Below are 27,300 nucleotides of genomic sequence, written 5' to 3'. Positions count from 1 at the left end.
CTGAGCTGCAAAAACAGCAGGTTTTTGTTAAGGACTTCAAAAGGGAAGGGGGTGGACGAACAGGGAGTAGGTAACAAAGATCACATGCTTCAAAGGGCAAAAAAGGAGAACAAAGATCACATGATTCTGAGGCCAATAAAGATCACAAGGCAAAGGGCAAAGCAAAGATCACAAGGCAAAGGGCGAAATCAAAAACTCCTGAGAAGGGTCTATGTTCAGTTGTGCACGTATTGTCTTGATAAACATCTTAAACAACAAAAACAGGGTTTGAGAGCAGAGTACTGGTCTGACCTCAAATTCACCAGGGTGAGGTTTCTTCCCCCATCCTGATAAGCCTGAGGGTACTGCAGGAGACCAGGGCATATTTCAGTCCTTATCTCAACCATATAAGACAGACACTCCCAGAGTGGCCATTTGTAGACAAAGGTCTTAATTATTAAAATTCCTTGCTAGGAAAAGAATTCAGCGATATCTTCCCTACTTGCATGTCTGTTTATAGGCTCTCAGCAAGAGGAAAAATATGGCTCTATTCTGCCCTACCCCGCAGGCAGTCAGACCTTATGGTTGTCTTCCCTTGTTCCCTGAAAATCGCTATTATTCTGTTCTTTTTCAAGGTGCACTGATTTGATATTGTTCAAATACACATTTTACAATCAGTTTGTACAATAGTGGTCCTGAGGTGACGTACATTCTCAGCTTACGAAGATAACAGGATTAAGAGATTAAAGTAAAGACAGGCATAAGAAATTATAAAAGTATTATTTGGGAACTGACAAATGTCCATGAAATCTTCACAGTTTATGTTCGGAGATTGCAGTAAAGACAGGCATAAGAAATTATAAGAGTATTATTTGGGAACTGATAAATATCCATGAAATCTTCACAATTTATGTTCTTCTGCCACAGCTCCAGCTGGTCCCTCTGTTTGGGGTCCCTGACTTCCCACAACACTCTGTCACAAGCTCAGCCACTGGAAACAAGGCCTGAGGACCAAAGGGCTCCCAGGACAGAATTCCAGCCCCTGAAAGTCTTGAGCTGAAGGGGCTCTCTGCTCCAGTTGAAAACAGCTCACCTTCAGTGGTGACTTGAGAAGGTGGGAAAAATTTGTCTCACACCGTGTAGGTCCGGAGTGTCAAGGCTCTCCCTGACTGATGGAGATAAAGGATAAAGGAAAGTAGTAAAGGCGCTGGCCCCACACCTTGCAATAACTGGCTGACTCACAAGCCCTCCTGTAAAGCTTAACTCCTCTCCATTCCTTTTTTTTTTTTTTTTTTTTTTTTTTTAACACAGTCTCTCTTGCCCAGGCTGGAATGCAGCAGCACCACCTTGGCTCACTGCAGCCTCTGCCTCACTGCAGCCTCTGCCTTCAGGGTTCAAGCCATTCTCGTGCCTCAGCATCCCTAGTAGCTGGGATTACAGGCATGTACCACCACACCTAGCTAATTTTTGTATTTTTAGTAGAGACAGGGTTTTACCATGTTTGCCAGCCTGGTGTCAAACTCATGGCCTCAAGTGATCTACCTGCCTCTGCCTCCCAAAGTGCTAGGATTACAGATATGAACCACAGTGCCCAGCCCATTCCTTTCTTGTCTTTTCCTCTTTTTCTGTTCAATCCAGGGGTCCAGCCTTAAAATGGAAAAAGTCTCTAACATCCTAAGCCCTGATTTTGTCATTTTCTTTAAAACTCCAGCTGATTACATATTATGGCCCATTTTTGTGAACATTTTAAACTAATGGGCAAGCTACAAGAGAAATTCCAAGCTCAAATGGTTAACCTGTAATGTAGAGTTATGTAGAGTCTTCTAAAGCTCTGTTCCCCTCTTTTTTCCTAACTACTTTAAATCTGCTGTTACTAAGTTGCTGGTGCTAAGATAAGACTCATTATTTATGGTGTAACTAATATGTAAACATTGAAAACTCATTTAAAGTTAAAGAAAAGGAAAAGAGGTATTTTTAGTAAGGAAGGGTATAAAAAGAAATTTTATAGAAGAAAAAATCTTGTATGATAAATTATTATCTTAAAGTAAGGTTATAAAAAGGATGTTCGGAACAAGGCAAAGTCCAATATGTCGTAAATGGTCTGTGTAAATCATGAAAAGGTTCATGAAGGAGAATTTATGAAAGGAATTTTGCATGTAATTAAGTTGGTATAATTCAAAAAAATTATTTAGTATAGTCTTTCTAACATTAATTCTCTATGTTAAAACAAGGTTTTCTTAAGGTATTACTCTGCTCTTAATAAAACTGCACAAAGTTTTACTCAGAATTTTATAAAAGTTTCTTAAAAAAAAAAAAATCCTCAGAAGCATATCTCAGAAGTTCAACGTTTGCTGCATCCCAGTTTGCTGTGTCCCACTGCACTCAGCTTTTTCTCCCCTGGAGGAGGCCTAGGATAGTAATTCTCTTCTGCAGTCTTTGTCAGCTCCTGTAACTTTTTCTTCCAGTTCTGTTATTGTGGCCTAATGCTAAAATGTTTCATCTTGAAGGTCAACATTAACCAATGTTTTCCTCTAACGTAATTTAATTCTATACTCCTGGATTTTCTTGATATTTATCTAAATTCTCAAAGTAATCAAAAATGTCTCACACTGTTCCTATGAGTCATGTGTCCCCAGGCTATACTCATAGCCTCCTAACCCTAAACACACTCTTTCTGTGTCTAATTAAATTCAAACGCATTTTCATCAAGGTTAACTTCCAGGTTAACTAAATGGACACCCATCAGAAAAGTCACACTGTAAAAGGTTTTTCTTTGCCTTTTTGATAACTGGCTTTAAAAAGAACCCAAACTTTTATCTTCTAGAGTTCATGAGTTTCACCTTCAAATGATGCTGCAAATGGCATAGCAATCTCTCCCCAATAATGCCTGCTACCTTTATGAATTTCCCTGGGATTCAGATGAACACCAGTTTCACCCTAACATAATCCCCCTCTCTAACAAGTCCCTTCCTCTAGCAAGGTCCAATATCCCACGTTCCACAATCCAAAACAATAACCTGCATAACTTCTCGACCAACTAACAATCCTAGGTAGGGCCAGCTCTATGACCTGGTCAGCAGGAAGCAGTTGGAAGATGATACCTTCACCCACATGCCAAAGACCTGTCATTGTTGCTCTGTTACAGGGGAAATGTGGAGTCCTAGTTGGGGAAAAGAAATCAGACACTGGTGGGAGCAGTGGGAAGCAAAAAGAATCAGGTAAGCTAAAGTCTGTTTTTCTTCAGGGTCCAGAACACGTAGCCCTCCTGTGCCCAACTTATGACCAGACACCTACAAGTTAGCTCACTGCAGCCTTGGTGTTACTGGTACTGCACAAAGCTCTCCAGCACACATCACAGCACCATTCTATAAATTCAATCTCCAGCAAGTCTTTGTTTCCTTACAGTCAGCTTCTCTTCCACTGGCCTGACTGTTGCCTCCTTGCAACATCTTTTCCTTCTTTCTCTAATAAATCTGCCTTTCTGTACTCATAACTGTCTTGGTAAATTCTTGCACCCCCACGCCATCAGCCCAGACAGTCACCACTCACCCACAACAGTTTCCATCAGGTATCACCTCTGTTGCTTTTTTTTCAGATGGGGTTTCACTCCTGTCACCCAGGCTGGAGTGCAATGGCATGATCTTGGCTCACTGCTACCTCTGCCTCACAGGGTCAATCGATTCTCCTGCCTCAGCCTCCCAAGTAACTGGGACTACAGGTGTGCATCATTACGCCTGGCTAAGTTTTGTATTTTTTGTAGAGACAGGGTTTTGCCATGGTGCCCAGGCTGGTCTCCAACTCCTGGGTTCAAGAAATCCTCCCACCTCTGCCCCACAAAGTGCTGGGATTACAGGCGTGAGTCATCGTGCCCAGTCTGCCGTAACAAATTATTTTACGTGGTGGTGGTGATGGTGGTAGTATTTTAATCTTAAAATGTCTTAATTTGCCTTCATTCTTGAAGGATATTTTCACTGAAAAAAAAAAAATTCTGGATAATGGTTTCTTTCAGGACTTTTATGTTATTTCATTCTCCTCTGTCTCCATGATTTCTAATGAGAAATCAGTGGTCAGTGAAATTCCCTGTATATAATGTGTTGTTTTCCTCTGCTCCTATCAAGATGTGCTCTTTACCTTTGTCTTGATTTGGGCTTCTTTGTGTTTATTCCTCTCAGTGTTTTGAGGCGCATCCTGCATCTATAAATTTCTATCTTTCATTGAATGTGTAAAATCCTAAACCATTATTTCTTCAAATACTTTTTCTGTCCCATTCTTCCTCTGCTTCCCTTCTACGATTCCAATTACCAACAGCTGGATGGTCTGATGTAATTTAACAGGTCCCTAAAACTCTGCCTTTCTTTTTCCCTTCATTCTTTTTTTCTATTTTGCACACTGGATAATTTCTATTGATCTATTTTCAAGTTTACAAATTACTAATTCTCTTTCCTCTGTCTTGAAACCACCCCCTGCAAAAATTATAACAGTGAGAATATCATGACAGTGAAAGAGATCTGACCTAAGAGACTCTATCTTGCTTCTAACCTCCAAGCTGTCCTTGTTCATTCCTGGGTGTTGGCTGAACTAACTTTGAGAGGAATTTATTTTATTTTATATATGTGTGTATATATACACACACACACACACATATATATATATAGAGAGAGAGAGAGAGATGGAGTCTCACTCTCTTGCCCAGGATGGAGTGCAGTGGCACTATCTGGGCTCACTGCAAACTCTGCCTCCCAGGTTCAAGTGATTCTCCTGCCTCAGCCTCCCCAGGAGCTGGAATTACAGGCGTGTGCCACTATTATAGGAGTTATTAAGAAATTATTAGGCCGGGCGCAGTGGCTCATGCCTGTAATCCCAGCACTTTGGGAGGCCAAGGCGGGCGGAACAGGAGGTCAAGAGATGGAGACCACGCTGGCCAACATGGTGAAACCCCGTCTCTACTACAAATACAAAAAGTAGCTGGGCGCGGTGGCAGGTGCCTGTAGTCCCAGCTACTCAGGAGGCTGAGGCAGGAGAATGGCGGGAACCCAGGAGGCAGAGGTTGCAGTGAGTCGTGATTGCGCCACTGCACTCCAGCCTGGGTGACAGAGTAAGACTCCGTCTCAAAAAAAAAAAAAAAAAAAGAAATTATTTTAGCCAGATAGAGAGCATAAAAGGTCCTTGGTAAGGGTTTTTTTTTCTTGTAATAAAAGCAACTCCAGAAATGTTTCTTTTCTAGCAGAAAAACAGCTTGAAGGGCCAGGCTGGCAAGTATTGATATGGTAATGTGGATTAAAAACTACGTCTGCCCAACATGGCCACCCCCAGGTATCTCCACCTGTGCAGGACATCATAGTGGCCCACATTGCATATTAAAAGGCTAGGATGGGAGGGTCAATTATTTTGAGGGCTATGTGAATGACATACCTAGTCAAATCAATCCCCTGGGCCCTATGTAAATCAGACACTGCCTCCTCTAGCCTCCCAATATAACTGACCATTCCTCCTCACTCACCACACATGGGGTTTCCTCTCTCTGCTTGGAGCCCCCCTCCCTCTGTCTCTGTAAGGAGGAACTTCTTCCTTCTTTCTTGCCTATTAAACTCTCCACTCCTTAAAATCACTCCATATGTGTCTGTGTCATTTTATCTAAATCAGCAAGAGATAAAGGACCCTGGTGTTCCTCCAGTCATCAGAGCTGTATCACCACCACGTCCCACTAATTTTTTGTATTTTTAGTAGAGACAGGGTTTTGCCATATTGCCCAGGCTGGTCTGGAACTCCAGACCTCAAGTGATCCGCCCACCTCGGCCTCCCAAAGTGCTGGGATTATAGGCATCAGCCACCGTGCTGGCCAAGAGGAATTTAATTCACGGTTTAATTTTGAAACAAAGATAACAGCCCTTTCCCAAAACAAACTCCCTTCTTGCCTGGGGACCAGAATGCCTTTGTAAAACTAACAAATTAGCCACAAGATTAGAAATTATGGTGTCGGAGTCATGAACCAGAGGCCACAAGATTCCAAACCTCCCCAACTGCTCCTAAGGATAATATCACTACTGTAAAACCTAAGAATGGTGCTCAAGATATATTTTCAGACCCTGCATTCTGACGCACCAGCTGGTGCCATCCAGACTGGTAATCGGGCTCAACCGGTTTTGTGATCCCACCCAGGAACAGAAGACAAGAAGAAGAACCCACTGTGACCCCCTAAGATTTCATCTACGATCCGACCAATCAGCACTCCCACTCCCTTGCCCTCACCCACCAAATTATCCTTTAAAAACCCCAGTCCAGGTTTTCAGGAAGACTGACTTGAGTAAAAACTCCGGTCACCAGTTCAGCTGGCTTTGTGTGAATTACACTTTGTGTTGTGATTCCCGTCTTGATAAGGCAACTCTGTGTGGGCAGCGGGCAAGCAGAACTCACAGGGCACTGACAGTCTTCTCCATTCCCCTGCTAAGGCCATGCAGTAATTTCTGTCATACACTGTATTTATCAGTTCTAAAATATCCATGAGACTCTTTTTTAATGGTTTTTACTTCCCTACTGAGACTTCATTTTTCATGAATTGAAAGCATATTTTGTTTTATTTCATGGAGAAGAGTTACAGTAGTCAGTTTAAAATCATTGCATACTAGTTTCACTATCTGGTTCTTTTCAGGATTGGACCCAGCTGATGTTCTTTTCTTTTGAAAATATGTCTTTTATGTAGAAAAGCAGAATATGCCACCTCAAAATCATGCATTTTTGACATACGGATGAATTTGAGTTGAAGACAACTGAGAAGTAGATGCCAGAATAGCTCTCTCCCCTCCCCTACCTGACTAAAAGCAGGACTTAAAAACTGTGTCCCTCCTTCGCTCCCAACCAGGGAAGAAATCTTCGGAGGGCATCAGCCTGAAGAAGGCAGCACAGAATTCTACATTACAAACCCCATTTGTTTGCCATTCTATGATTTGCATCCAAGACACTAAAAGCCCCTGTCCTTTGTCTTGTCACTGCTCTAAAAACGCAATGCTCTTTGCTGAAGATGAGATATAAGCTGGGTTTCTAAGCCATCTCTGCGAGATACACTCATTCCATGGGTACGTCCTACATGCATATGAAATACACACATTAAAACACTCATTTGTTTTTCTCTTCTTAATTTGTCTTTTATTACAGGGGTCTGTCTCAGCTAAGAACTCTGAGGGGTAAGAGGAAAAACAATTTTTCTCTCTTACACTATGATCCTGGTTCTACAGATAGCAGGTAACTTTGCCCTGCATCTGGAATATTAATTTGTACACTGTTTTCTTGCTTGTATTAAATTGCAAATTATGTTTCCGGGGCAGCAGCTCTCCTCTCAATTCTTATCTTTAGTCTTTAGCTAAGCTTCTTTGTGTGTGTTCCAGACACGGGTTGTTCAGAATTTGATTGGATATATACACAGACAAGATTTTGGGATCCCTCCTCTGGCTCATTCCCTTTCCCCATTATCTTATCAGCCAGTTACCCATCTTAGATTTCTGGTTCCCTGAAAATGTGTTTTTCCCACAGGCACACCCTGCCACCACTGAGTGTACCATGTAAATGAAACTTAGCTCCAGGATAAAAGACATGGACACAGAAACTTCTTTCACAGGGAACGCACTATAATAGAACCTATATAGGTTAGGCATGATGGCTCACACCTGTAATCCCAGCACTTTGGGAGGCCAAGGCGGACGGATCACGAGGTCAGGAGATCCAGACCATCCTGGCTAACACGGTAAAACCCCGTCTCTACTAAAAATACAAAAACAAAATTAGCCGGGCGTGGTGGCAGGCGCCTGTAGTCCCAGCTACTCAGGAGGCTGAGGCAGGAGAATGGCGTGAACCCGGGAGGTGGAGCTTGCAGTCAGCTGAGATCCAGCCACTGCACTCCAGCCTGGGAGACAGAGTGAGACTCCGTCTCAAAAACAAAAAACAAAAATCAAAACAAAACAAAACAAAAACATACCCTATAGAAATTCACTCTTCCGCCAGGGCGTGGTGGCTCATGCCTGTAGTCTCAGCACTTTGGGAGTCCGAGGTGGGTGGATCACCTGAGGTCAGGAGTTCAGGAACCATCTGGCCAACATGGTGAAACCCCATCTCTACTAAAAATACAAAATTAGCCAGGCGTGGTGGCACACGCCTGTAATCCCAGCTACTCAGGAAGCTGAGGCAAAAGAATCACTTGCACCCGGAAGGCAGAGGTTGCAGTGAGCCAAGATGGCGCCACTGCACTCCAGCCTGGGCAAAAAAGAGTGAAACACCATCTCAAAAAAAAAACAAAAAAAGAAATTCACTCCTCCAATCATGCACTATAACATACTCTATAGAACCTCCCTCCTCCTCCAATCATGCACTGTAACATATTCTATAGAACCTGGACATAATACAAAAAGGCAATTACACTGTGGTCTGTTTATTCTCCAGTGCCTTCGAGCAGCTGCTTTTTATATTATATCCAAGTCTTATACTTGTTTTATACAGGGCGTCCTCCAGCAGGGTCTTAGCCCATCATTAAAGTATAAATCCCCTAAAACACTTTTTAAGTTAAAAAAAAAACCCCAGTATACAATCTTTCTTTTGTTGCACTCCAGCTGCATATTATATATCATAAAACCCCCATCCGTGTCCACATTTTTAAGTCACTGAAACTAATAGCTGAGCATTCAGAGATGGGCAAATCTATTTTGAGACTAACCAGTTGTGCCCAAGAGGATTTAAACATGCATATTGACAAGTATATATTTTTGCTATAATATAGGTACTGAATATGACTTTCCCCTTTGACATTATATTTATTAGTTGCCAAAGACTAAAATAGGTAGGCAAGACAACAAATTCTATTAAGTGACTAAAATATAGCATTAGCTTTCAAAATTGTATCTTTTCATTAAATGTTATTCAAAGTAATAAGTAAATTACAATAATTTCTACTCAACCATGATGGTAAAATACCTTCCCTTATAGTGAAAGCTGAGTTAGAAATCTAAGGTCAAGGAGAGCTTCATGAAAATCTTTATAATTATGCTCACTTAAAACGATAAAGATGGCACACCAAAAAACACAGTATCAATATTTCACCCACCTTAAAGGTGATATTATGAGTTAACTAGACAAACACATGCACTTAACAATCTTTACTTACTAGCAATGCTTTCTGGATTTGCCATTCCCTATGGTTTTGGTGATGTTTTTGTAAATGCATTTAACTTTGCTTCTGTTAATGAATGCACCAAAAAGAGTAACCGTATGGTTCTCCATCCAACTTTTTTTTTTTTTTTTTTTTTTTTGAGACGGAGTTTCGCTCTGTCGCCCAGGCTGGAGTGCAATGGCCGGATCTCAGCTCACTGCAAGCTCCGCCTCCGGGTTTACGCCATTCTCTCGCCTCAGCCTCCCGAGTAGCTGGGACTACAGGCGCCCGCCATCTCGCCCGGCTAATTTTTTGTATTTTTTTTAGTAGAGACGGGGTTTCACCGTGTTAGCCAGGATGGTCTCGATCTCCTGACCTCGTGATCCGCCCGTCTCGGCCTCCCAAAGTGCTGGGATTACAGGCTTGAGCCACCGCGCCCGGCGTCCAACTTTTTAAAAACTTTTTGACTCCAGGTTAGTAACTTACACCTCCTGTGTCTTGACCTTTGGTTTCTACAGTAATCAAAGAGATGCAGAATCATTTGCATGAGAAGGAATAAATGGGGGATACCTCTTTAATACCTGCGGTGGCAGAACCCATAAGATAGTTCCTGGCCCATATCTAGTCCCCATACCCTTCCTGCTTGTTAACAGAAATCTGATTACATTCAGAATAGCAGGGCATCCAGCCCCAGAAGAGACGCTTGATTTCCCAGGCCCGTTATGCACAAGGGTGGCCACATGACACAGTTCTGACCAATGAGACCTAAATGAAAGTCTTCTAGGAGGTCCTGGGAGGTTCTTATTTTTCATGATAAAAAATAAAGAACTTCCCTAACTTTTCTCCCCTTCTGCCTGCTGATTAAAGTACCTCTAAGTTGAGTTTTCTAGGCCTAATGCACACTCATATGCAGTCTTAGCTCTATCACGATAACCTAATTCCAAAGCATATACTACTAACCCTTCACTCCTCATAAATGCTACTGGAGCATATTTTTAAGACTTATGATTGCTTTCTCCAATTCCCTTTAATATTTGCCAAAATTTCACTGCAAAAACCATTAATTTCTCTGCCCTTTGCCATAAGGTACTTTTTCTGGTTCCCCTTTTCCTATTTCTCATAAAAGAGGCTTCTAATTTGTTTATACTGGAACAAAATTCTCATGTACAAAAAACATTTATTATGCTCTAATTCTATTCACATTTGATGGAGATTACTGTACCAGGAGAAATTTTAACTGGTTTGTCTCATTTAATAATGGTATTTTATTTATACATACACACACACACATATATACACATGTGAATATAGATATATGCACACACACAATTTTTTTCCTTTTTTTTTTTGAGGCTGAGTCTCACTCTCTGTCGCCCAGGCTAGAGTGCAGTGGCGCGATCTCAGCTCACTGCAACCTCCTACCTCCTGGGTTCAAGTGATTCTCATGCCTCAAGCCTCCTGGTAGCTAGGATTATAGGCATACGCCACCACATCCGGCCAATTTTTGTATTTTCAGTAGGGACAGGGTTTCCCCATGTTGGGCAGGATGGTCTTGAACTCCTGGCCTCAAGTGATCCACCCACCTTAGCCTCTCAAAGTGCTAGGATTACAGGAGTAAGCCACTGCACCTGGCAAAAATGGTATTATAAAGATAACTAACAATTATCGAGAACTTACTATGTATTTGGCACTAAGTGCTTTATATATTTCAAATAATCTTCACATCATTCCATTTTTTAGGTAAGAAAACCGAGGCTTACTTGAGGTCTCATGACAATGAGACAAAGCTCTTGAAACTCTGACTAGACTGTCTACTTCTAAAGTTCCCGGGCTGCGCATTCTCTGCTTATTGTGAAATTTTTTGCTTGATTCTATATTTACATTTTACCTTTGGATATGCGGGACTTACAGCCTTCACTCATTCATACTATATGAATAGAAATATGTACCTGCCGCATAGCCCAGAAACAGCAGGAGCAGTTAAAGAACTTTGGAGGTTTTATCTCTTAACTCTGAAATTGATTTTTAGCAATTACACTGCAATTGGGAAGAAAATGTTCTTTTCCTACATGGTGGGTAGACAATTTTCCCAAACAAGAATGCCCAAGTGTATTATAAAGCAGAAATATATTGGAGTAGATATTAATCGCTGGTTGTGAAACTCCTTGTGAGGTGTCACTGCATCTATGATTCCAAATGATGCACAAGGCACATTTATGGCAAGATTTACTTCTCTTCCTCACATGTTTTCATGGTAATAAATCTTAGAATCAAATAAAAAAGCTTTTTTCCTGGGGGGGGTAGGGTGGGAAGAAGAGATAGAAGAGGAGGGGGAAGGGGGATTAGGGGAAGGAGAGAGAAAGAGGAAGGGAAAGATAAACAGATGGCAGACAGACACTGGGTGATACTGAAGCATACAAATTACACCAGTTATATTCTTGAAAAACGTTTCAAGAAATTAACTTTCTTTGTATTCGCGATGTTTTTTCCATGTACATCACAGGAATAATTGAGGGGAATAATTTATTTCCTAATTTGTCATTTGCTAGAACATATTCACATATTCTGTACCTCTCTCCCTCAACTCTAGATTTTAGAGAAGGTAAGAGCTCAGATCAGTATATTCATAAGCTACATTTTATATTGCATATGAAAAAAAGGTAGATTTTACAACTTTTTACAATTTTACAAATATTTTAGATAATATCAACACTCTAACAATTGTTACTGAAGATAAAGGATGAAATTTTCTTTATCTCGGCATAAAGCAGAGCAAACAGAATTGGCATATTAACAAATTCATATATGATAAAATACCCAGCACTATATATATTTTTCTAACTTTCAGATACCTTTGAAATAGGTGAGGAAGAAATAAAATGTAGATGATTAGCAAATCTGGAGTATAATATTAGTTATTCTTTTGAAAAACAAATAGTTAATGCTTTTCATGTACCAGGCACTGTTATTGGGACACAAAGCTGAATAAGACTGGGTACTCCCCAAAATGTCCCTCGTCTAATGAGCCAAATGTAAAAATAATTATGATTCCATATAATAAGTGCCTGACTAGCAATATGCAATATGGTATATTCAAGAAAATATATAAATGTATGCAGACTGATATCTGAAAACAATCTTACTTCACCCTTGTGTAAGGCATTTAGGAGTTTACTGGGGTTGTTACCAGATGCCCGCTCACAAGTAGCAGGCAAGTGTGTAGCTGGGGCATTCAGGAGGGTGGAGACGGGATGGAAAGGCATCGACAATCACTGTGAGTCCGTTAGGGGGCTTCCTGGTGGACCCAGGAGACCCATTCTTTGATTAGGGAGTATCATCAGTGGGGCACTGTGTGGACTAGAAGGCCCTGAAAGCTTGCTCCGCAATGGGCTAAAAGCTGAGGAGCTTGCTTTGCAGGGCTGTCCATGTGGAGTCTGGTGGATCCTGAGCCCCATGAAAGGAATGCATTGACTCTAAGACTGTTGTTGCCCTTCACTGCTATCATAAAAACTCTATGGTGAAGCTACAACTATTAACCCCATTTACAAATGAGAACTATGAGAACTATGAAGCACAGGAGAGAGGTAAAGTAACTTACCAAAACTGATATCAACAGTAAGGGGCAGACTGGAGTTTGGAGCCAGGCAGCCACTCCAGACTACAAGCACTAGAAACCTTTATGGTAGGCAGGATGGCCCCCAAAGATGTCCTGGAACTTGAAACAGGTCACAGACTACAAAACAGGGAGAGAATGCTGGATTATCCAAGCAGGGCTCATCTAATCCCATGAGCCCATAAAAGCAGAGAACCTTCTCCTACTGAAGTCAGAAATATAGGGCAGAAGGTGAAATCAGATGTGAAGTGTGAGAGAGGCTTGAACTGCGGGTGCTGGAAGGACCACGTGGAAAGCATGGGCAGGGCTCAGGCGGCACCGAGGAGCAAAGGCCAGCCAGCAAGGAAGTGGAGAACACTCGTGCAGCCACAATGAACTGGATTTGGCCAACAGCCTCAATGAGCCGGGAAGCAGATACACCCTCAGGGACTCCGGGAGAGAAGGCAGCCTTGAAGACACCTTTTTTTTTTTTTTTTTTTGAGACGGAGTCTCGCTCTGTCCCCCAGGCTGGAGTGCAGTAGCAGGATCTCAGCTCACTGCAAGCTCCGCTTCCCGGGTTTACGCCATTCTCCTGCCTCAGCCTCCCGAGTAGCTGGGACTACAGGCGCCCGCCACCTCGCCCGGCTAGTTTTTTGTATTTGTTAGCAGAGACGGGGTTTCACAGTGTTAGCCAGGATGGTCTCGATCTCCTGACCTCGTGATCCGCCCGTCTCGGCCTCCCAAAGTGCTGGGATTACAGGCTTGAGCCACCGCGCCCGGCTGAAGACACCTTGACTTTGGCCTTATGAAATTCTAAGCAGAGGAGCCAGTAGAGCCAGACTGTACCTGGACTTCTGACTTCATTTTAAAGATGATAAATAAATAGGTGCTGATTTAAACGGCAAAACTGGTGGTATTCATGGCAACAATGGAAAAAGAACACAACTTTCTTAGCTAATCCTTTGAGTGGCTTTGGAATGGCCAAGCAACAGAGTCTGCCTGGGCAACTCTGAGAAAGACCCTGGAGGAAGAAGCCTCCCACAGGTATGTCACAGAAAGACAGGAGCTCGCTGTGTGAAAAGCAGGGGGGCATTCTGTGCTGAGGGACAGAGATGATATTTAAAATGCATTTAGGAGAAAGCCATGGGCATTCCTGAAGAAACAAGTCATTCCATCTGAAAAATACAGAATATGCAATCATTCTCTTTCTAAAATACTTGTGTTCTTCTGTACTTTTTATGATAAATTTAGTGCTAGTGTGAGGAAATAAAACTGCCATACATAAAAATACAGAAAACTTAAAACAGATTGACAATTAACTTGTAAAAAATTATGATCTTAACCATAAATAGAGGAGAGTGAAAAGTCTAAAAACAAGAGTTCAACATGCACATAATAACTAACTCCTAAAAAGAAAAAGGTATGTTTTGAATAGTTATGCATAAATTGAACATTTAGGCATGAGTAATACTTGAAATGCACCAGGAGAGTTTAATAAAAAAAAAAAAGATGGTTTTATTATTACTACACTCCTAATAAATGGGGTATTTGAGATACTTAATCTAATTTAATCCTCTTGATAATCCCAATTTAATCCTCTTGATAATCTAAAACAACATTATCATCATGGTATGCATGCAGAAACTGAAGCTAAGAGAAAATAACTTGCCTACATTTTAAAGATGATAAAAATAGTTTTTTGACTCACATTTTACATATGTGATGATGTGCAAACTTTGCAAACTGTATACCATAAAGTAATTCTTTTCTTAGGAAAGATTTTAATAAACCTTTCTGCTGAGGGGTATGGGTGGGGGAAGTGCATTTCCTAATTCAGCTCTCCTAGGCTAATGATCATTTGTAATGTTAGATATATGAAGATATGATGTGATGTTATACCTAGCAAGTGTGTGGGCTTGCTTTGTAACACTCCATTTTGCAAACAAAATGAATAAAACAAAAGTCCCCCAATCCCTACCTCAAAGCTAATTACTACATGGGAAAAGTAGGCAGGAGTGGAGAAGCTGTATCTTCTGACAGTAAAGAATTAGATGGTAGTGAAAACATCTACCTTTAATAGTGGTATTTTCAATAACAGGTCCTTACCTAAACTGAATCTATCAAGATAATGCTATTTTGCAGAGTTGTTTGAAAATAGTTCATTCTGCTAAAAATAGTCATAGATTTAAATAATCTGGTCTGCTTCTGTTTTCTTATTTCAAACTCAGTAATATAACAGAAAATATTCTAGATTACATATCCTAAGCACACACACCTCAATCCAATTTTGATGTGTATCATAAAAATTCATCTGCTGTCTATGCTCTGTAGGGGATATATGGCATAACCACAAGGAAGTTTACAATTGCAATAAAGAACCAAGGACAAACTGCTAAGTGACAATATATTAATAAACTGCACACAAGGGCTCAAAACATACATAATTACAGTTCAAGGGACAAGGAACCCATGGAGATAGTGGGACTTTGTGGTCAAATTATATTTAATTATGGAAAGCTCTCAGTGAAAAGTTAGGTTTCATTTTGATTAAACAATTGCTGCATGGTACTAACTAAAATCTATAAAAGACAGGAACGTTTTTGGAAAAACTCAGTTTGTTACATTCAATTCCGTTCACGCAAAATTTGCTCAAAACCTAGTCTGGCCCTAGTCAACTGCTAGTTGCCCTTACAGAGCACACTCCTCACCCAGAACTCCCAAAGCATATTACACAGTTCTTGACTTATAGTAGCCTGGAATGTCATCCAGGAGTCCAAGATGTAACATTCTAGATACAGAATAGTTTTTAAAATACAAAATTATATCATTAATATGCAAAAAATGATTCTCATAAAAAATAACAATTTTTAAAATTTCAATAGATTTATTCATTCAACAAACATTTACTACCTACTGCATTCCTATTTCAGTATCAAGCAGTGAGGATGTTTAAAAATAACTCCCTGGGTGTGATGGCTTACACCTGTAATCCCAACACTTTGGGAAGTTGAGGCAGGAGAGAATTGCTTGGGCTCAGGAGTTCAGGACTATCCTGGGCAACATGGCAGAACACCATCTCTACAAAAACGATTTTAAAAATTAGCTGGGTGTGGTGGAATACACCTGCAGTCCCAGCTACTTGGGAGGCTGAGGTGGGAGGATCTCTTGAACCTGGCAGGTCAAGGCTGCAGTGAGCTATGATTGTGCCACTGCACTCCAGTGAGGGAAACAGAATAAGACCCTGTCTCAAATTATTGAGACATGTCTCAAATAAATAAATAAATATTTAAAAAATTAAAAAATGATAACTCAAGTACACTCAAGAAAAAATTCCTGTTCTCAGAAAGGAATAAAGTGGGAAAAAGAAACAGAAATGTATTACAGTAAGCCCTTGGTAATCATGAATTAAGTGTTCAGAGCTTCTGTTTGAAGTTTCAAGCATAAACTTATGAATCTGGAGACCCAGGCTTGATAGATGACAATTTTCAATCTTGCTGAGGCCCAAAGGTGCACAGCATGAGCTGGTAGGTTCTACTATGGGTAGAATTCCCAACCTCCACATTTCCAAATGGTTTGGTTATTTCTTATCATCTCACCACCAACAGGAGTTCCCACTCCCTTTCAGAGATGACGAGAGTGAAGAAAGTATGTGTATGGAATTCAGAAATATGGAAACTGTTGGCAGTCTGAGGATATATCCATATGAATATTGTACACCTAACCCTATTTTCCTTAGAAAGAAAAGGAGACAAGAATAAGCATTTATTTAAGGAGCAAAAACAGGTATGTATTTTTTTTCTGCATTCCACTGAAAATATAAAAGGTAAAGAAATTTTTCATTATCACATTTTATGCTCTAATACAAATAAGCTACATCTATAATAATGTTAATAGCTATCATTAACTGAACTCTTACTACTCACCTATGTATCAGTAACTATGTGTACCCAGGTACTAACTGTACTCAGCACCGTTCTGAATGTTTTAAATGTATTAACCTAATTAGCCATTACAACAACCCAGTGAGGAGGGGGTGGTTATATTACATCTACATTATTAAAACTTTTAGCAAATACGTTATATTACAACTATGTTATATTAAGAACCTCAGCCTTTCAATTTAACCATTTACATCAAGTTGACGAGGTAAGAAAAGCAAGGTTCAGCGTGTGATTAAATAACTTGCTCAAAGTCTACAAGTCATAAATGGCAGAAAAGTAGGAGTCAAAAACACAAGACTATTAAAGCTCTTACCTGCTCTATACTACAATTTATTTCCAAAAGATGGAAAATGTTCATGTATAATATCTTTTTAGTCTCCTCTCCATAATCTTGCCATTACCCTTCTATGTCAATATCTTTCCACATCAGGAATTGAAAACTGGCTGGAGGTTAAGTTCATATTAAAAGAAAATTTAATAAAGCTATATGTAGAACAGTTTTCCTCAACGCTTCTCAAATGTATGAGTTCTCTGGCATGAGGATCTTGTTAAAATGCAGACTGCGGTTCCTTGGGTCTGGAGTGGGATCTGCATTTCTAACAATTTTTGAGGAACGGCTGATGATTTTGATCCACAAACCTCACTTTGAGAAGTTGTAGAGTATATTCCCCCACCTTCCACCTGACACACACACACACACACACACACACACACACAATTTAGTTCATTTTGAATAAAGATTAAAAAATTACATTTCTCTGGGTATTAGGGTAGTATTGATTTCCTTATGCTTCCATCATATATTATGATGTTAAACAAATTTTAAAGTTTCAAAACAAAAATGTGGAAAATTAAATAATCATAAACTAAAGCATTTCCAACAGCTCAAGATTGTGTAAAATTATAGACAAGTTTTCCTGATTTTTTTTCTGTGGAAAAAGTTGTAAAGTCCTTTGGATTGACCAGAAACTATAAAACTCCTAGAAGAGAACATGGGGAAAAGCTCCCGGACACTGGCCATAGCAATAATTTTTTTTTTTTTTGTTGTTGTTGTTGTTGTTGTTGTTGAGACGGAGTCTCGCTCTGTCGCCCAGGCTGGAGTGCAGTGGCCAGATCTCAGCTCACTGCAAGCTCCGCCTCCCGGGTTTACGCCATTCTCTCGCCTCAGCCTCCCAAGTAGCTGGGACTACAGGCGCCCGCCATCTCGCCCGGCTAATTTTTTGTATTTTTTTAGTAGAGACGGGGTTTCACCGTGTTAGCCAGGATGGTCTCGATCTCCTGACCTCGTGATCCGCCCATCTCGGCCTCCCAAAGTGCTGGGATTACAGGCTTGAGCCACCGCGCCCGGCCAGCAATAATTTTTTGGTATCACACCAAAAGCTCATGGCACAAAAGTAGAAATAAACAAATATTACCTATATCAAATTTAAAAGCTTCTGCACAGCAAAGGAAACAATTCTTAAAATGAAGCAGCAGCGTATGAGCTGAGAAAAATTCCTTGAGCCCAAGAGTTTGAGACCAGCCTGGGCAACATGGCAAAACCCTGTTTCTACAAAAAATACAAAAATTAGCTGGGCATGGTGATACTCGCCTGTGGTCCCAGCAACTCAGGCAGCTGTGGTGGGAGGATAACTCGAGCTCGGGAGGGAGCCACAATCATGCCACTACATTCCAGCCTGCAAACACCCAAAACTATACACAGAGAACAAAACAGCGGTTACCAGAGGCACTGAGTTGGAGGAAGGAGAGGAAATAGTCAAAGGATACAAAATGGCAGATATGTAGGACAAACAAGTCTAGAGTTTTAATGTACAACATGAGGACTACAGGTAATAAAAACGCACTGGATGGGGGATTCATGCTAAGTGAATAGACTTCAGCTGCTCTGGCCACAGAAACAAAAAACAGTGGGTAATTATGTGACATTGGGAATACATTAATTTGCCTCTCTATAGAAATCATTTTACTACCTATACGTATCACATAACATCATGTGGTATACCTTAAATATACAATTTTAAATTTCATTTTAAAAGAATCCTTTCAATCCATGAAGTCCTTCAGCATCAACTCCAATCACCCTCTTCAGCCTTATTACCCCCAGTGCCATTCACGTTCCCACTTCTCCAGTCATGCTGTACTCCTCGATATTCTCACAATGTGGTATCCCTTAAGTCTTTGCTCACGGAGTTCCCTACCTGAGCCTGGAAAACCCCCACTTAATCTTTCAAGGACCATACAAGTATCATTTTAATGTAAAACGCCTTCCCTGATGCGAATGGGCAGAATTAACATGTCTTCTTTCTTCTCGTGTGCCCCCAAGATATTCTTTACATATGGTCACTTACTGTAACACTCATTGCAGGAGGCTACACTTCTAGCAACGGTACAGTATCACAGCAATTTCTCTGCCAACGAATGAGGTATGGCCATGCCCTCTCTAACGAGTTCAAGATTTCAGCCCTGGCTGAGCACTCTACAGTTCATGGTATTTATGCTCCTGTATAATCCCTCCACTTGAGCGTGGGCTGGATTTACTGTCTTGCTTCTAATATGATACAATATGGCAGGCGTGATGGTATGTTACTTCTGAGATTACATAATAAATACAATGACTGCAGCTTCCATCTTGGGTGCTCTTGCACACTTTTCTCTTCGATCACTCAGTCTCAGGGAAGCCAGCCACTATGTCATGAGGCAGCCCTAAGGAGTGGCCCATGTGGTTAGACACTGAAGCCTCCAGAAAACATCTAGCAAGGCCGACTAACAACCATGTGAATGAGCTTTGAGCAGATTCTCTTGCCCCAGTTAAGCCTTAAAATGACAGCAGCCCTGGCTAAGCTTGAGTGCAGCTTCTCCAGAGACCATGAGCCAGAACCACCCAGCTAACCTGCAGCCGGATTCCTGACTCTCAGACACTACATGAGACCGTAAGTGTTTATACAGATGCTAAGTGTTGGGATAATTATTACACAGCAACACAGCTAATCACAGGGGCCTTTACTCGAGTGCCCTCTCAGCCCTAGGGGTGGGGCTGCTCCTTTTGTCTGCTATTCCTGTACTCTTCAGAGTTCTCTTTCTTCTCATGAGACAATCTCGCATTACTCCAGTCTCATAGTTTATAACAATTATTTATATTAAACTTTTCCTATTAAACTCTGCATGGTATCCATCTCCTGGATGGACTTGAACATCAGATATAAAGCTGCTGCTGCTCCTGGTCAAAGAACAACACTTTGAGAATCACTGGCAGAGATTAATCATGATTCAGCTCCTGGAGCTGGGCTCAATTCTCCTTAAGTCCACAGTCACAACAAAATCAAGTAAAAAGGAGGAAACGGCTGTTAGATGAGTAACTAAGAGTGTCTGCTTCAGAGGCCTTCCATAATTGAAAACAACTGCTACTATATTGGTTTACTGCTTTTCATAATATTTGGCCCAATAATGTAAAAAATGTTATAAATACCAATGTATGGAAATATGGCTCAGAGAAGCAGACTTGAGTGGTTTTAGAATCAGAGGCTAATTTTATTGACTGATCACACCACACACCTAGGCAGCCAACCTAAAATGAGATAGAGTAAATGACTTAAAGAATACTTAGTAATAAAATGTTATTGTGTTGGTAAATTTTTGTAATCCTTACTGGGTAACATCATGGAGAGAAAATTATTCAATGCTTAACTTACATATTAACAAGTTACCCTAGGGGCACCACAAAGTTCAACAAACTGGGTGGCTTAAAACCACATAAATTTATTTTCTCATAGTTCTGGAGTCTACAATTCAAAAACCAGCGTATCAACAGGGCCGTGCTCCTCATCAAACTTACAGAGGAGAATCCTTCCTTGCCTCTTCTAGTTTCTGGTGTTGACTGGCAATTCCAATCTCTGCCTCCATCATCACATGGCCATCTTCTTTCTCCCTATGTCTCTTTCTTCTAAAATTGTTTTTAAAAAAAGAGACAAGAGTCTCACTATGTTGCCCAGGTTAGTCTTGCACTCCTGCCCTCAAGTGATCCTCCTGCCTCGACCTCCCAAAGTGCTAGTATTACAGGCATGAGCCATCACACCCGGCTCTCTTCTCTTCGTATAAGAACACCAGTCACATTGGATTAAGGGCCCATCATATTCCAGTATGACCTCATTTTAACTAATTACTTCTGCCATAACCTTATTTCCAAATGTCACATTCTGAGGTTCCAATGGGTTAGGACTTCAACCTTCAATACCTCTTTTTCTGGTGGGGGACACAATTCAACCCATAACACCCTCATTTTCTTGAAATTTCATGTCTACAAAAACAAGGCATAGTTTGACATCCTCAAATTGCATTCTTATTTTTAAAATCAAAAATTTAATCTGTCAATCATAAAAATATTAATAGGGAGGACAGTGGCTCATATTCATTTTATCTGATGACTTTCCAATTATCAAGAGGCAGTCTTTCCACCTTTTAAGACCACTATCCCTCTCATTTTCACATTCAACAACAATATGATGTCCATTTCGTCCTTTCTTTAGCATATACTCATAACCACTGGCATAGGTCCCCACCCCAACTTAACATTTCATTGCAGAGATATCACAAGCCCCATTAGTTACTTGTAGTCTAATTTTCTTTTCAACATAAATCAGGTATACAGCTGAGGTCAAAAATCACATTTATCCAGATATAAAGGGTAAAAAGAAAAATATGCAATTTCAGAACTTTCAGTTCAATTACTGTTTATCTCCTGTGAAGTTGCAAATGAAACTCACCTGATTCCCATGACTCTATCATTATTATTATTCTCATGTCAAGAGTTCATTTCATTCATCTTTCACTAAACATTTGCTGTAACCTACTTACTCCAAGGATAGTATTGAGATGGCAACTGGTAATAAGAATGAATGATGCAGTTTCTTCAATGTTTGCCAGATTTTTATTTTTGTTATTAAAAAATGAAACACTAAGTCACAAATGAAACACATATTTGTATGTAAAAATAGAAGAAATCTAGAGAAAAACCAATACTGAATATGAATTGTAAACTGTGTAACTTAAATCATCAGGGGGAAGAGGTTAACATTGAGGCTCTACTGAAGGTACTACATCAGGCAGTTTGCTAGGCAATTTATATGCTTCATCTAATTCAGACACACCCCATGAGTTAGGACTTGTTCCCACAGGTTTGCTTGCTTTTGTTTTTGAGACTGCGTCTCGCTTCTGTCGCCCAGGCTGGAATGCAATGGCGAAATCTCGACTCACTGCAACCTCGACCTCCCAGGCTCAAGCGATTCTCATACCTCGGCCACCCGAGTAGCTGGAACAACAGGCGTCCACCACCACGCTCAGCTAATTTTTGTATTTTTTTTTTTTTTTTCACAGAGACAGGGTTTCGCCATGTTGGCCAGGCTGGTCTCCAACTGACGGGCTCAGGCAACCAGCCCGCTTCGACCTTCCAAAGTGCTGGGACTACCGGTGTGAGCCACTGCGCCCGGCCTGTTTCCAGTTTTTAACCACATTCAAGAAGAGAGAGGTTTACAGAAGTCACTTGCCTTAGATTCCATATTCAGACCAATAGCTCTTTCAAAATTACCTTCTTAGTATTAGCCAACTTGTCCCCTTTACAAATATGTAAATATGGGGATCCAGGGAGGTGAAGTGGGCATTGGAACACGTACCTCAGTGGAAAAAGAAAACCTGGTAAAGGTACGGTTTTAGCAAGCATGAAAACAGTTGTGCTGATACTCAATCTTTTATTTCATTTCCACTTTTTGCCTCCCACCTTAGATTTTGTTCAGACAGCCCGTGAAGGCTGACAGGGTATGCCACCCCAAAAATATGTCTCTGGCATAAGCATTACTTTAAGCTAAAAGCACTTGAAAAACTAGAAGAGTGTTCTAAACTGCCTCCTTTTCTTCCTAAAAGGAGATAAAGTTGTAAAAGATGGCCTCCCTACGCCAGGGACAAAGAAGCAGTCGGCACCGCAGCCGGGAAAAGCGGAGATTTCTACCCAGACGTGGTTCAAACAGTTCCATCTTCCGTTACCCTCTCCGCACACTTTACTCTCCCACAGCTGCTACTCTTGGTTCTGCCTAGCATTAAAGTATTTGGGTTTTGCCACTTCTTTGTGTCTTTTTTCACGTATAACATGTTCAAGAGATGTGTATTTTTTCTCCTGTTAATCTGTTTTATGTCAATGTAACGCTGTGGCCCACCTCGCGAGCCTAAGAAAGTGAAGTTTGGCCTCCTCTTACATCCACTTCCCATTCCTGGGCACACAGACAGTAATAAATCTACATGGACAATGCTTATTTGTCAGCAGGAGCCCAGGGACCAGACACGGCCAAGGAAAGCCAGCCTCCAGGCCAGATGTGAGGAGCAGGTCGCCGGCAGAGCGTTCCGCCGAGTGGCGGGAGGTGTCCGCGGGCCTCCCCCGTGCACAAGCCCGCACCGCGAACCGCCGCTCAGACCAAGAAGGAAAGCGCACTGTACGCGCATTTCAAAGGCGCGCGGGGCCAGGAGGGCCGAACTGCTGGAACGTGGCTCACGCAGCTGAAGCCCACGAACCCTACGCGCCGCTCAAGCGAAGGCCCGGAGCCAGGTTCCAGCGGCTACCATCCTACGCCCTCCCGCCCGAGGCCCTCCCAAGCGCGGCGCGCGCCTGTGACGTCACGCCTGGCGGAGGGTGGACGCTACCACCGCCGCGCTCCCCCTCCGGCGCCGCGGCGGTCAGGCCGCCGACTCACCTTCCCGTCCTGATGAAACGGGAGGCCGGGCTCATCCGTGGTGGCCGGGGGACGAACATAGCCTGTCTCTTCGGCCGCTCCGGCGGCGAGCAGCGCCCCGGTGGCGGCCTCGTAGTCCGGGAAGGGGTTGGCGAACGCCCGTTCCTCCATTTCTGCCTCCCCTCCCAGGTGGAGCTTCAGCCTCTTTGACATGGTCTCGCCCATCTCCGCCACGGTACGGCGCGCGGGCGGGGACAAACCTCCTGCCTCGGCGCTGCGGCTCGCCCCGCCGCCGCCGCCGCCTCCTCACGGGGCCTGCGCAGAGAGCGTCCTCTAGGAGGAGCGAGGCCGCGCGCTGGCAGCAGGAGCGGGGCTTCTGCGCTGGGACTGCCTCGTCGCGGGCTGCTGGCACATCAGGCGGCCGCGGAGGCGGTGGGCGCGGTGCCTCTGCCCTGCTCCCGGCGCCTCTGCCCTGCTCCCGGCGGGGAGGAGCGGGCTCGCGGGAGCGCCCGGCGGCTCACAGCCTGCTCGCGCCTCCCTGCACCTTCCCCGTGGCCCGCAGAGCCAGTCCGCGGCGACGCGCACGGCCGGGGCTGGAGTCCCCGGGTCGGGATCGCTGCGCCCGGCTAGCCGTTTTGGCGATTTCCAGAGAAAACCGAACGCCCGCAAGGGCCACGCTCCCGCGGGGAAAACCTGTAGAGAAGAAGTCGCTGTCACTCAAGGTGTGTGCGCGTCGCCGACCGGGGCGAGCACAGCCCCTGGCGCGCGGTCGTCAGCCTGCATTTCACCGGCCCCTGCTGCGCCAGCCCAAAGGAATAGCAGCAGTTCTTTGATATTAAGAAGAAAAAAAAAATCTCTAAAGAACAGAATTTCAAAACAGCCTCAAACACTGCAAGGCTAGTCTCCGAAGGAGGGGGAGGGAGACAGTCCCTCCTATTCATCACTGTTGGAGGGGGGGTGTCTGGGAGGAGGAGCCACAGGCCTTTTTTTTTTTTTTTTTCTTTTTATGTTTTATGTTCAGTCCCTTTGTTTTGAATAAATGGACTTCTTTGGTACCGGGACATAAAATGAAAGCATACTTAATTATCCAAATATTTTATCGACCAGAAAGAGTCCTCCAGTGTTAATTAGCAAAGAGCGTAGTATGTATTATAAAAATGACATAACCAACCAGATCTTTGCATTTGTATAATCGTGATGTGGTTTACTTTAGTCTTCATTGGTTCTCTTTATTTTTGTTGTTTGTTTAGAACCAAATACGTGTAATGATTTCTGCTCCTTGAGGAAAATGTCTTATTTCCGTTTTCTTCCGCTCAGTAAACATTGAACACGAAATGGTACTAGGTGATGGAGAAATAAGAGATTAAAAAGATAGTTTTGGCTCTCTGGGGATTCCCAGTTATTGGGTGAGAAAAGCAAGGATTACAGCATAGCTGATGTAGGTGCTTTTCTGGAAGCAAGCAGAGATACACATTAATGTAATGTAAAAAGTGACTTGATGAAGAAAAACACAGTGCCGAGCACAGGGAAGGCTCAGTCCCTCCTGCCTAGGTGGCCTCAGTGGAGTGATGTGGGAAAGTCTGGCTTCCCACTACCTCTTCTAGTGTCCCCCCCAACCCCACAGGGCTGGACATGTGAAACACACCCCACCAAGAACATGACCATGGGAAGGTACAGTGTAGAAGAAAATCATTTTGAAGGGGATACTCAGCATAACGATCTTCAAAGTTCAGGGAAACAGAACAGATACAACAGGATGACTGTTATAGCAGCATCCCGTAGCACCACTCTCCTGCTTTCCCCTTTCCTGGGGTCTTTTCTCCCATCAAATTTTCATACCTACACGGTGTAGGAAAATCCACTCCAGGAACTACTGATGCCAACATGCTTTAGGAGCCATCCTTATCGCACCACAGGGATTCAACTAGACGAAATAACCCACAGTAGATGTTGCCCAAAGCCTGGGGAACAATCACGCCTTGGACAGGTACAGCAGAAACGTCCACTGCGGGCTTTGTTAGGTTAAGCCTAGTGAACTCTGAGCTCTCCCTGCGCAGAAGGGAAGTGAAGATTGTCTCTTCTTCCTGCAGTCTGCTGGTGGATAACTGGTAACTGTTGGCAAGTACACAAACCGGTCCTAAAGACCAATATTTTCAAAAGCTGAAAAATCGAAACCCAATTTAAGGAATCGGCATGTTTTCCTAAATGCTGTCTGATCGGCAGATCCTCTGCTCTCCTGGACAGCTCACTGACACTATTTTATGGAGAAGTGGCAGGTTCCCTTTCTTCAGCCTCCTGTCCCCTGGGGGCTTTTTAATGCAGAACACATGGGATGCCTTCTGCGGCCCTTTCACACCGAAGGCTATCTTCCCCCGTGGCCACTCTTGAGCTCTTCAGTAGTACAGAGACCTGGGTCAGTTCCTTGAAATTACGATTTTATTTTCCTTAGGACAAGCTAAATTCTTAGGACACCCTCCCACTCTTCTGTGTAAGAGAAGGGCAAGAGGACATACATTCCGGCCCAAAGCACACCCGAGGAGTTGTGAGGACCCCTGGCAACCGACGTTTCTCTCGAAGACAGAGTCAAAGGACACGATGTGGGACAGGGCGGCATTGTGGCACCACGCTGAGATCTGGGGCGCCGTTCAGGCTGAGGGCACTGGGCAGAGCAGCACCTGGGGAAGCCGCTGGGTGCGGTGCATGGGTCACAGCCCTCCAGGGAGGCCGCCGGGCGCGGTGCGGGGCAAGGCCCTACTGGGTGGCCGGCGGGTGCGGAAGTAGTTATCAGGGGAGGATATGTTCATCCTTGAAAATCTAAGTCAAAATAAGCAATGTCATCCTCTTCCATTTCCCAGCACCTAACGTGGATGCCCCAAATGCCGCTGAGCTTGAGCTCCCTTCTAAAGCCACAGCAGGCAGCAAGGTGGGGAGGAACCCCAGAGGCGGGAGGTCACTGGGGGGCGGGGAGGGGGTTTCGGGGCACAGAGCAGCGGTGACTGCTCGCAGGGGCAAGCCCAGGCTCCCCGCCTGCGGCACTCCCCACCAAGTGGGGCCTGAGACAGGAGGAGCTGAGGTGGGGGTGCCTCCCTGAGAAACGCCACCCCTCAGGACAGCTTCATCTGGAGCGCCCCAAACGTGAGAGACAGGAAAGTGATGGAAAACCCGGGGCACGAGGGCTCACTGTGGGGTTCAGCCATCGCCGAGCCCTGGGGCCCCGCAGACAGCCCCGGCTCTCCTCTGGTCAGGTACCACCCCCTGGCCGGGGAACCAAGCCTCAGGTGCTTGCAGGGCTAGAATATATGGTTCTGAGAACTGCGTGGCGCTGGGTCAGAACCACGTGGGGCCTGTATTATGTATTTCAAAACTTCATGCTTCCCTGCAGCCTCAAAACCGAAAACAGGCAGTGAGCCCCCCATCCCCCACCCCGCCCAGGTGGCCAGATGCCCGAGCCTGGTGAGCTGGCCCTGCCACAGTTCCCCTTCCTGCCCTCCTGGACTGTGACCTAGTGACAGAGATTCTTTGCTCTACCATACTAGTCAGGCTCCTGAATCTCCTTCAAGGCCCATCTGCACACTTCCTTATAAAATCCAGCTTTAGCAAAGAGCCTTGCTAAGTCACTTTAGCAAGAACCACTCCCTAATATGTGATCACCCCCATTATTTGACCAGGTTCCCCATCCCTCACCATCCCCTAGGTGTTGTTGGATCATCCTGGCCTGTGTTCAGCAAGAAGCCTTTTAGGTAAGATTAGTCAGTACCCACCTTACCCCTCATGTTATCTCTTAGTAATTTTCCATCCAGTCACCCCCATCTTGCTTCTTGGCTATCCATTTCCACTTGTATTGGGAATTAAGCTCAATCTTTCTCCCCTCACTGCAGAATCCCATCGTGGTAGTCCCCATACCATTAAGGTCCTCAATCAAGTCAGCCGTGTGCTGTGAAT

General features: G+C 43.3%; 1 protein-coding gene and 1 long non-coding RNA gene across 2 annotated transcripts in view; one reads left to right on the top strand and one right to left on the bottom strand.

Moving 5' to 3' along the window:
• LANCL2 (LanC like 2) overlaps nt 1–24,323 on the bottom strand; it is a 68,677-nt gene extending 44,354 nt beyond the window's left edge. The window contains exon 1 of the mRNA XM_033194506.1: nt 23,380–24,323. Coding sequence (XP_033050397.1) covers nt 23,380–23,583 — 204 coding nt within the window. The 5' untranslated portion in view covers nt 23,584–24,323. The remainder of the gene's footprint in view (nt 1–23,379) is intronic.
• LOC117073510 lies at nt 19,390–22,753 on the top strand. Its single transcript, XR_004433257.1, has 2 exons — nt 19,390–19,575; nt 22,559–22,753. It is a non-coding gene; the product is annotated as an uncharacterized LOC117073510 (long non-coding RNA).
• Nucleotides 24,324–27,300: the final 2,977 nt, after the last annotated feature.

Source organism: Trachypithecus francoisi, unplaced genomic scaffold (genome assembly GCF_009764315.1).
Source record: "Trachypithecus francoisi isolate TF-2019V2 unplaced genomic scaffold, Tfra_2.0 Lachesis_group4, whole genome shotgun sequence".
Taxonomy (NCBI): Eukaryota; Metazoa; Chordata; class Mammalia; order Primates; family Cercopithecidae; genus Trachypithecus; species Trachypithecus francoisi.
This window is presented reverse-complemented; position numbering and strand designations above follow the sequence as displayed.